At 65.0% G+C, this 11,324-nt stretch overlaps 1 protein-coding gene across 2 annotated transcripts; it reads left to right on the plus strand.

The window, feature by feature from the left end:
- Window positions 1–720: 720 nt before the first annotated feature.
- RNF208 (ring finger protein 208) lies at window positions 721–5,086 on the plus strand. Of its 2 annotated transcripts, none has more exons than XM_032200470.1 (2): window positions 721–872; window positions 2,262–5,086. In XM_032200470.1, the coding sequence occupies exon 2, from the start codon at window positions 2,924–2,926 to the stop codon at window positions 3,743–3,745; it is 822 nt and encodes a 273-aa protein (XP_032056361.1). In that variant the 5' UTR covers window positions 721–872; window positions 2,262–2,923; the 3' UTR covers window positions 3,746–5,086. The 2 variants fall into 2 exon arrangements, with proteins under 2 accessions (XP_032056361.1, XP_032056362.1); XM_032200471.1 differs by lacking the exon at window positions 721–872 and adding an exon at window positions 1,040–1,277.
- The last annotated feature ends 6,238 nt before the right edge of the window (window positions 5,087–11,324 follow it).

Here is an 11,324-nt window from a genome sequence, read left to right on the forward strand (position 1 = left end):
CGCCGGCTGCTGAGTCACTGCAGCCCCCCCACGGAGCTCCGCGCTGGGTCCCGGCCGGGGGTGGGCAGCGGCGGCGGGGGGCGGCAGGGCCGGGGCAGGAAGGAAGGAGCGGGGCGGCCCCGCGGCGGGCGGAGGGGGCGGGTGGGGGGCGGAGGGCGCTGCGGCCGCGGGCCCCGCGCTGCTGCTGCTGCTGCGAGAGAGAGAGAGAGAGAGAGAGAGAGAGAGAGAGAGCGAGAGAAATGTGAGCCGGCTGCACCACTGCAGCGGCACTGCGGGCGCCGGGAGCGCGCAGGGAGCGCCTCCGCGCAGCGCCCGCGCCGCCGGCAGCGCCGAGCCCCGGGGGACGGCGGGGAGGGAAGCGCCGGGAGCCCAGCGCCGGGGCTCGGCCGGGAGCCCTGCACCTGCCGAGCGGAGCGGAGCAGCGAGCGGGGGGCCGGGGCCGGCCGGCGGCCCCCCAGCCCTGCACCGGCTCGGTTGCATCAGCCCTCTCCGGGGCGCTGCGCGGCCGGGGCTGCGGGGGCTGCCTCCTCCCCCGGCGGAGCTACCGGAGGCAGCGGGGCCGCCGGCAGCCCCGGCCTTTGCGGGAGGCCGCCCGGGGATCGCCCCCCCACAACCCCCCCAGCCCCGCCGAGGCCGGGCGGGCTGCCCGAGGCGGCGGCGGGGCCGTGGGAAGCCGGGCGCGGCGGGCGCGCAGCCGGCAGCATCCCCGCGGAGCCCGCGTCCCCCCGCCTGCCTTTCAGATAACCTTTAGCCGCCCGGGCCTCCCCGCCTCGGCCGCGGGGCCGCAGCGGGGCTCTGGAGGCTGAAAGCAGGACGCGGCCGCAGCGGGACCCCGCATCCGAAGCGTCGCCCCCGGGGCTGCAGCCACGCAGGTAACGAGCCGCAGGCACCGGGGCTCTCGGCCGGCCTGGCCGGGAGCATCGCCCCGCGGGCGCGCAGGCGCGGGTGTGAGTGTGCGCGGGTGTGCACATGTGTGTGTGTGTTCGTGTGTGTGTGTGTTCGTGTGTGTGTGCACATGTGTGTGTGTGTTCGTGTGTGTGTGCACATGTGTGTGTGTGTTCGTGTGTGTGTGTGTGCACCGCCGGGCTGTGCGCAGCGCGAGGCAGGGGTTTCATGCCCGCAGCTTGCTGCGGGGGACAGATGTTGGGGGCCGCGGGGCCCCGGGGGCTGGTGTTGGTGCGAGGCACCGCGGGGTGCTGCGAGGGCTCTGCCTGAAGGGGTGTGACGGCGCGAGTGCAGCGGCCGCTGTCCGAATCGGCGTGCCCATCGTGCTGCGGGTGAGTCTGCGTGAGCCCTGCGGGCAGCTGGCCCCGGGGCTGCTGCTGGGCGCGGGGGGAGCCTGGGCTGCCTGCAGGTCGTGGGGTGCGGGACGTGGGGTGCGGGATGCGGACCGTGATGCGGGATGCGAGGCCGCTTTCCCCGGGACAGGTGTTGCAGGATGCTCCCGGGATCCGGTGCAGCCAGGGCATGCCCCCCTCCCCCCCCCGGACATCCCTCCTGGGGTCAGGCAGGGATCCAGCCCCCGCAACTCTTTGGCATCTAGGGCTGAAGCCCCCTGACCCATCAGTGCCCCCTCCTCAGCCAGATGGCCCCCCGGGTCCCCTCTGTCGTGCCTGGCAGGGCTCGGTGGGAGCAGGCATCCTGCTAACAGGATTTGCAGTGTGATGGAGGAGAAGCGCCTTCGCCCTTCCAGGAGAGGCAGGCTGTCGCTGGGTCTGCCCAAGGGAGAAAATGGCCTCGGGCTGGCTGCCTGTACCCCATTGCCTGTCCCCAAACATGGCCCGACATCCCCAGCAGCTCTGGGACAAGGGCAGGGAGCCGTGGAGGGGGAGAGATGATAGCAGGGACAGATCAGGAGCGCGCGATAGAGGTAAAAATAGATCCACAGAGCAGAGGAGGGGCTAAACGTGAGCGAAAGCCCTGAGCACAGGCAGGCCGGGGGGGAGCCCCCCCCAGAGGGCCCTGCACACCCAGTGGGGCATGCAGGGACCCCCACACTGCCCGGGCATGGTCCCCAGGGCAGGGGGGTCCCCAGGGCCTTTCCTAGCCATGGAGGAGATGCCCGGGGGGAAATACTTCCAGCTCCCACATCCGCCAGCCCAAAGCATGGAGGGCAGATGGACAGGACCGGTAGGGCCGGTGCTGCGGGCAGCAGAGAGCCAAATTGACAGGATGGAGGCAGGCATGCATCTGCAGGGAGCACTGTCCGGCAGAGCTCCAGCGAGCCCAGGAGCCAACCTCCTCTTGCTTTTCCTTTCCAGTGAGCACGAAGCTGAGCTCGGGACAGAGGTGCTGGCCACAGTGGGGAGAAAGCATGTAGCAGCCCCGGCGCCGGGCAAGGTGAGCGCCCGCCCGGGCGGGATGCGTCCCGTGCCCTGCAGGAGCTGCCGGTGACAGCAAGTGGGAGAGCCGGGAAGTCAGAGCAAAGGAATTTGCAAACATTCTTCAGAGCCACGAGGAACCCAAGGCGGTAAACAGGAATAAAGGCTGGGTGGAGGCGGGGGCTGCCCCCCGCGGCACTGCCCACGTTTCTGCCACAGCACCCCCCCCAAGCTGCCTGTTCAAGCATCGCCCGGCACCGCAGGCATCCATTTGCCATTTCTGACTGCAGCCTGTCCGGTGTGGAAGTGCCAGTGAGGGCAAAGGGGGGAGCTGCCGAGTGGCAGGCGATGTCACATTAACGTCCCGTGAGGCACCACGGGGAGCAGACGCTTTGATCGCCTGCCCGAGAGCGTCCTCAAAGGCGGGCGCAGGCAGGATGCGGCCGTGAGCGCCGCTTTCCCCTGCGCGCCTCCGGCACCCCGGGGTGGCCGGAGAAGAGGGTCGCAGGGCCCGCACGTCCCCCATGTCCCCAGGATGTCCTGTGCCGGCAGCTGCCCCCCTTGCTCCTGCTTCATGGCCAGAACGAGATTGAAAGCGCTGCATGCTGCCGGCATGTTTTAGCCTCATGCAGGCGTCCCTTGGAGAACCCAGAGCAGTGGACAGTAATGTGAAAACCATACTCATGTCGTGTCTGAAAGGGCAACAGGTCATCATTAAAATGGAGGCGATGAAAATCATCCACCCGGAGAAGTTTTCAGAGCTGCAAGCATCGCAGCCACGCTACGCACCGGCCCCACGCCGTGAGCCGCCCCTCGTGGCCAAGCGCGCGTGGCCCTCCGAGTCCGAGATCATCGTCAACCAGGCGTGCGGGGACATCCCGGCACTGGATGCCACCCCCGGTCCCCTGCCGCTGCCCCGGACTCCCCCCCTGCCGCGGCGCGAGCGCGGGTACCAGGGGCAGCGGAAAGGCAGCTCAGAGGTGTGCTACCACCGGCAGCCACCGTCGGATGAGGTGATCGTCAACCAGTACGTGCTGCACCCCTCGACACCCTGCGAGCCCCTCGAGTGCCCCACCTGCGGCCACATGTACAACTTCACCAACAAGCGGCCCCGCATCCTCTCCTGCCTGCACTCGGTGTGCGAGGAGTGCCTGCAGATCCTCTACGAGTCCTGCCCCAAGTACAAGTTCATCTCCTGCCCCACCTGCAAGCGGGAGACCGTGCTCTTCACCGACTATGGGCTGGCAGCACTGGCTGTCAACACCAGTATCCTCAACAGACTGCCGGCCGAGGCCCTGGCCGCCAACCCTGTGCAGTGGAGCAGCGACACTGACCGCAGCTGCTACCAGACCTTTCGCCAGTACTGTGGGGCCGCCTGCACCTGCCACATCCGAAATCCGCTGTCTTCCTGCACCATCATGTGAGGCCCACGCCCGCGCCCTGCCCCGGCCCAGCCCCATCGGGGAGAGGACAGAGGATGGTGCTGCACCCCGCCAGCCCCCAGCTCCAGGCGATCCAGCTGTGCATGGAGGGGGCAGTGCTGATCCTTCGTACAGCCACGGACATGGGCTCACTCCCACTCTGGGCTCACCAGTGCTGGTGGTGGGGATGCTGCGCTCTGGGACATGGCGGGGATCTGGTGGCAGCCCCCCACGTGCCAGTGGTGCTCAGGGAGAGGGACATCAGGATCAGGGTCTTGGCACACCCCTGGGCATCTGTGGCAGCCCCACTGCGACCAGCATCGAGCATCCCAGGGGCTTCTCCCTCCTCTCCCAAGAACGGACGCTCAGTCCCACCGGTGACACCCTACCCATCACCCCGCAGCTGGTGGTAACGGCACGAGGGGCCCCAGAGCGGCATGGTGCCCAGCACGGGACAGGAGCAGGTGTGAGAACAGGCCCCCATCACCCCCCCCCCCCCTTCTCTGTAAGTTATTTGCCAAAGCTTTCATCTCAGCGGCCAAGCTGCCGTGCGTCTGAGTTGCCGAAGCCACGCCAAGCCACCACACCGGTGCGAGCAGACACGCGGCCTGTTTCCTCCGCAGGCCCCTGAGGAAAGCTCCTGTTTGTCCTCGTTTTGGAGGATTCTTGTTTTTCCCTGTCTGTCCCAGGCCGCTGTGTGTTCACCAAGGCATTGCTCTGTGCCTGTTCTCTGTGGCTCCATCCACCCAAGGCTGCGAGGGACCCTGTGCCCTACACTGATGCCCTGTGGGGCAGCAGCCTCCTGCGCACTGTCTTGCTTTCTCCAGGGCATCTGGAGGGAGAAGTTTGCTGCCAAAAAAAAAAAAAAAAGCAAAAACAAACAAACAAACAAAGTAAAAAAAGAAAAAGCCATAATTTGCAGGTGCTCCGATGGGGCTGAGCACTGCAGCACCAGGGCAGGAGGCAGAGCCCCAGCACAGCCCCCAGGACATCGGGGCTGGGGAAGATGGGGGGGGCCCATGGAACTGCCCCCTCCCACTCTGCTCCCAGGCACTTCAGGAGCAAGGAGCAGCCCCAGCACCAGCTGGAGCCCAGCAACCACCCAGGCAGAAGGACCAGGCCTCCATCACCCGCCCTGAGGAGCAGTTGCCGCCGCCAGCGAAGCCCTGGCACCACCCTGCTGCCCAGGGTTGGGGGGGCGCGGAGAACGGGGGCCGATACCAATTCTGTTCTGCTCTGCCAATGCCTCCCGCTGCTGGTTGTGACAATGATCATGTTTTATACCCGGCCTTGTTCAACCCCAATCAGTCTCCCCAATAAAGATTATATTGGAACGAAGAGCAAGTGAGGATGTTGGGGGTGTGATGCTGCGGGGGGAGCGGAGCTGCACACCAGTGGGGTGTGCCCAGGACACCACTCTGTCCTCACGTGGTTCATGGGGTTTGTGGTGGTGGTAGGATACCCCAAGGATGGGCTTTCCTGGGGAGCAGGGGCTGCCACATCCCCCTCTGGTTGTGTGTTTTTGTCTCCTCCCTGCCTAGACCCCAGCCCCACAGCTGGGCACTGTGGGGTGCCCCGTGGCAGGACGCTGCCCCATCCACACCCTGCGATCTTGAATAGCCAGGAGATCTGATCCTCCCCAAGAGATGAAGTACATGGGGGGAGGAAAATTTGCCAGCCTGGTGGTACCCACAGGCAAAGGGACATGGGCAGGGATGGGGCAGGGGTGGGCTCCCTCTGCAACCCCCCTGGCTGCAGGGCCGGTGTGGGTCCTCCTGCAACACAGCCCACACAGGGCATCCCGGTGGTACAGTGAGGCACGGGGCAGCCCCACAGGCATGGGGCAGGCACCGCTGCAGGACCAGGGGCAGGCTGTGGTTTGGACAAGGGAGGATGTTCTACAGGGCCCAGATCTGCACAAACCTGGGCAGTGAGATCCAGCTGCACCCTGTGCATGGCAGCGCAGGCAAAGAGCATCTGCAGCGAGCACCCAGTGCTTTCTCCAAGGGACAACTGGGGTTGCTGCAATGGGAAATCTCTGGCTAGGACAAGCAGCAATTTCCAGGGTCGAGCTCCCCGGGGTGTCAGCAGCTCCTTTCTGTTGGAGCCACAAGCGAGGACAGAACAATGCAGTGCTGAGCACACCTGAGGATACCTCCGTGTGTGTACGTGCATGCAGGGGCTTTTTGTGCACACACAGCCCCAGTTGCCTGGTGCTGGGCCCCAAATTTCCTGTCTCTGAGTTGCTGCTGCCTCTGCACTCTGCACCCTGTGGTGGGCCAGGCATTCCCCGCCAGGCACGCAGCGAATGCAGCACCCTCCCAGTGTCCGTGGCTGTGCAGGAGCACACACTGTGCAGTGCTCGGGGGAATTTCTGCCCATGAAAACGAAACCATTTCACAGCCCATTGGTGCTGAATTACAGCATCAATAATGCAGCCGGTGCCATCCCTGGCCCTGCACACGCCGCGGCCGTGACCCATCTCCGCAGCCCTGCACCTGCATCCTCCAGCGGATGTGGGGCACGCATGCAGCGCCGGGCGCTTTGTGGGTTGGGTGACGTCTCCTGACCTCTCGCCCCAAAGGCCACAACACCGCTTGGAGCAGGTAGCCTGGCCCCAGGGCAGGAGCCAAGGCTCCCAGTAACCACTGCCTCCTCCCGTGATCCTGGCGGTGCTCAGGGAGGCTGGGGCGGCCCCAAGCCCTTTCCAGCAGGAGCAGCTCCATCACCCCAACCAGTTCTGAGATCCTTGGCCCCAGGGAAACTCCTCCAGCAGTTCCTCAGAGACCGAAGCACAGATCTGGAGACAGTTTTGCTCTCAAAGCAGGGATTTGCTCTTTTTATTACATAAGGACGAAGGGTACAGCATGTCCTCCAAACTCCACGGTACCTCTTGGGCACAGAGTAAATTTAAAGCTGCTAATTTGATTTTGAGTCACAACTAAGGAAGAAACAGGGCCTTTCAGGAACAAGTGTTGGGTGACAGCCCACTTCTCCAGCCCTATTTATCTCAAACAAGCACATGCTGGAAGAAGGGCCCAGGCACAATGCTGGGAGGACAGGACCAGGGTGCCAGTGTTCAAGCCCCAGCTGCAGGTGAGCTAAAACATCTCCTGAAGTCACTGCAGCACCCCAAGCCCAGAAACACTTCAGCAGACTCGATGGCCAGGCTGAGCTTTGTGCCTCTGAGGTGAATTTTCAAAGAGCACCGAGTTCCACCAGCTGCTCAAACACAACAGACATCGCTGGGGAGAGGTCCCTGAGCACTGCCCCATCCTGTGTGGGTTGCACAATGCTGGTGGTGACCAGTTCCCCTCTGCACAGAGCTGGGGAGGATCTGGCCATGGTGTGGCCAAGGGGTGAGGGCTGCATGAGTCTACGGGAGGGCATGACGTGCTCAGTTCCTGCAGGTTGGCAGGGAGAAAGCTGAGCACCACAACTGGGCCCACCTCAGGGAAGAACATCATGCGTGGCAAACTTCAATGTGGGGCAGCCACACACCCGAAACGGCTGTTAGAGGAGAGAGGAAGCTGCTTGCAACAGCTTCTTTCAGTGCCAGGCTTACACAATGACACACAACCCTGAGACACAAAGCTAACGGGTTGCGGCAAGGAGCCCGCGTGGCTGGGACAGGTCCCAGGGCAGCGCCGGCCCCACGGGCAGGAAGCAGCTGGGACCTGGTGTTTCCCTGTGGACGAGGCCGGGGAGAGCTGCGGGCAGCCCTGGGTGCCAGCGCCACCATCAAGGTGCACGAGATGCTCCCGGTGCTTTCGTGCCATCCCCACGGGTGGCAGCACTCTGGCCCCTCTCGCTCGGGTTGGGGATGGAGGCATGGGGCAGGGCTGAGAGGGGAAGGGGCCATGCTGCTGCCAGTTGTGGTGCCAAAGCAATCAGATGCCTCTGGAGCTGGATGGAGACCCCAAAACCCTAGCCCTGCCTCAGAACTGTCAGGCTCCGTGTGTGCCCCCAGCTGTGTGACACTCGAGGACACCCCAGTGCGACCCTTCCCCACGGGCACCTGTGCACTGCTGGGGACCTGGGCGGGGGGACACGCTGGGCTTTAGAGAGATGTCTGCAGGGCTGGGGACAGCCACCTCGCTGGTCTGAGGACATGGGGTGCCCCCCCAGTGCCACCAGCAGGGAGAGGCAGTGAAGCATTCGGGGTGCAATGGGATGTCAGGGCTGGTGAGAGGACATGCTGAGGGGGATGGGGGGTGATGGGGTGGGTTAGGGGCACCGTGATGAAGTGGGGGGGGGGGGCGGGAGAGGGGCTGGGGGTTGCAAGGGAGCAAGTAAGAAGGTGGAGGATGGCTGCAGGGGTGTGTGCATGGGGAGACGGGGCCATTGGTGCATACCAGAGCACAAGGGCCACTGTGCATATGAGAGCAGCTTGGGGGAGGGGGGGCTGTGCACGGGGACAGTGCCCCCCACCCCACCACAGCCTCCCCGAGCTTTCAGCACACCACCCCAGCCCCTGCTCGGCGTGCCTGCGGCGCTGCCTGCCGCTATCTCAGCACGCTAAATATAACCGAGTCCTTGTGAGCGGACATTGCAGCCGAATTCCTGCGGGCCAGCCCTTCCTGCACGCCGGGGCTGGCCGCCCGCGCTCGCACTGCCTGCGATGCCACCGCCCTGAGGCTGGTCCCACACCGCGGCCCCCCAGGACCCTATCCCTTGGGGGATTTTGAGGCTGTTCTCTGGTTTCAAGCCCCCAGACAACTCAGAGAGAGCAGCATGGATGTGCTGGAGGATGGCATTGAGCATCATGCTCCAGTGCCGGTCCCCATGGGGACAGCTGTGGCCTGGTTTGCCCAAAAAGTCCCCCCTCCCCCAACAATGTAATGAGCACGGACATGTGCCAGGTGTCCCACACGGTGATGTCGCCCCCCCCTTCCTCCCCCCCCCCCGCATGAGCCCTCCCCTCCCCGCAGGCCCAGCATAGCCAAAAAACACCCCCAGCCAGGCCAAGCTTCCAGTTCTCCTGATGGAGCTGCTCCACTTTGTATAAATAATTACACCTCGGTGTAATGGGGCAGGTGGGGTGGAGGGGGCCCTGCCAGTCTCTGCCTGACCCATTTTGGGGTGCTCCTCTCCTTTTTCTGCCTCCTACACCATCCTGCAGCCTGAGGCAGTGGCAGCAGCATGACAGTGCCCTCAGCACCTTTGCCAGAGCTGAGGCAATCCAAACAGGTTGGGGGGATGCAGCCCCCTGGGTGGGATCTGGGGGAGTAAAAGAGTAAAACTTTGAGTTGTTTCTGCTGATGTTGCTCATGGTCAAAAGAAGAGTGCCTCGGATGCAAAGAAGCATTCAGGGTCAGTGCAGGGGGCTTTTTCCCAGAGCAAAGCCAATTGCCCCCGTGGAGGTGGCCTCAGCTGCTGCCCCAGGGGTGCGGGTATCCCCAAGAAGCTGCCAGCCCAATGTCGCGCAGCACGGCTGGGAGCACTGTCATGGGCTGGGCATCCCTGCAGGGGGACCTGGGGAGCACTGCATTGTGCCCCCAGCAAGGCTGGCTGCCAAGCAAGGAGGAACATTGCTGCTGAGGTGTTCCCAGTGCAGGCAGGCAGCCGGTGGTCCCAAGAACAGGCTGGCACAGCCCTGGTGCCACAGGCTCCCCTGCCTGCCCTTGTGGGCCTGGCGCTGTGAGCTGGGGCCCTGTGGGTCCTGCTCGGCACTGCCTGTGCAGAGCCTTCAGCAGCAGAGCAGTGTTTGCTCTCTTATCTCCACGCACGGGGAGGTGAGCAGCTGTGAGAAAGGCACAAGCACGGGCTGGCACCGCTTGGCTGGGGCTGGGAGGCTGTGGGAGCCTGGGCACTGGGGGCGGGGGGGGCAGGCGACCTCTCCCAGGGGGCTGGGGACCACTGGCAGTCCCCGTCCCCTCCTCAAGCCACTGCTTGGCCCTGAGGTGCGATGTATGCAGTGCCTGCCTTGGTGTTCCTTCTTGGGGTGATGCATGGCAGGGCTGGCCCCAGGGACATGCTCAGCAACCCCCCCTGTCCTCGTCTCCATCCAGTGCAGCATCACGCTGCCCCGCCAGACACCAAACTCAGACAGACACTGCCATGGTACAAATGCAATTTGTATTTTCAGTCCGTTCTGGGAAAACCCCCATCCATCAGTCTTGGGAGTGGGCAGCAGATCCCACAGCTCAGTCCTGCTCCACCAGCAGAGCCCCTCCAGCTCCCAGCCCCAGGGACATGCCCCCAGCGTGGGCAGGCAGAACCCTGCTCCTGCCCTATCCGTCCCTTTGGGGCCATGGCATAGTGACACGCGGTCATGGGACACAGGCGATGCCCAGCTCCAGGCTTGCCTCCCTCGGGCACTGCCCCAGCTCCTGCGCTGCCTCACCTGCTCAGGGCTCACCAGCAGCGCCAGGGCTGCCCGGCTTCCCAGGCTCACTCCCAAGCTGGCATCTCTACCCTGCACTGCAGAGCACCTGGGGGCACAAACCCAGAACTATTTATCGAGGATGAGGAAGAGCAGCACCATCAGGACGATGGGGAGGAAGATGAGGAGTAGGCTGAACAGCTCGGCTACCAGCAGCAGGGCCAGCAGCAGGAGGTAGCAGCAGCGGCAGCGGCGCTCCAGCCGCCCCAGCCCGCGGATGAGGCAGGGCGGGTAGCGCACACAGGGCAGGCACCCGAACATGCGGCTGGTGTGGAAGCGCACCTGGAAGTGATGCTCGAGGGCACCGGTGAGGCCCGGGCGCCGGGGTGGCAGCACAGGCGGCCGGGGAACTGCCAGGGCGGAGGTGGGGCTGGGCTGGGCGTGCAGCAGCAGCAGCTCCTCCTGCAGCTTGCAGATCTCCCACTCCAGCATGGGGGTCTTCTGGCGGCAGATGGGGCAGCGCACGCGGCCGAACTCAGCGCCGGCTGCTGTGTCCATGATGGCACGCAGACAGGCACGGCACAGCCCGTGGTTGCAGTTGAGCAGGGCTGGTTTGTGCCGCTGGTCGTCATAGGGCTCCGTGCAGATGGGGCACTCATCCTCACCGCCCACCGGTGTGTGGCACGGCTCTGGCACTGTCATCTCGCTGTTCGATGTCTCCCCATCCTCGGCAGAGAGGCTCAGGATGGAGCTGGAGGCACTTCCCAGGCTGGGAGACCCCTCCGGGGGCACCGGGGTCTCCTCGTGGGGCAGGATGGGGATGGTGGCAGTGGGGGAGTCCTGCCTCTCTGTCAGGACAGCACCATGGGTGGGCGGCTTGTGGCACCCGTTCAGGAGCGGCTCGATTGTGTCATCTGCCACTGCTGGGCTCCAGCCAGCCCAGGCCACATCGGGTGCCTCTCCGCAGAGCGGGGACAGCTCCAGGGGGTCCCCCGGCCCTTCAGGCTCGCTCTCGCCCCGCTGCCCAGCCTGGCCCTCCCCGCTGGTTGCCTGCGTGGGCCGGGAGCCAGGCCCCAGCTCCTCACCCACCACCAGCTCCATGGGGGCAGCTGTGGGGCAGCCGCCCCCCTCACCCACCACCCACCGAGTCCCCTCGGGGCCGGGTGTGGGACACAGGTGCTGCTCCAGGGCCGGGGGTGTCCTTCAGCTCCACTGCCAGGAGGGTTTAAGGGCGGCAGCAGTGTGGGGTCCCGTCAT

This window comes from Aythya fuligula, chromosome 19, assembly GCF_009819795.1.
Source record: "Aythya fuligula isolate bAytFul2 chromosome 19, bAytFul2.pri, whole genome shotgun sequence".
NCBI classification, from domain to species: domain Eukaryota; kingdom Metazoa; phylum Chordata; class Aves; order Anseriformes; family Anatidae; genus Aythya; species Aythya fuligula.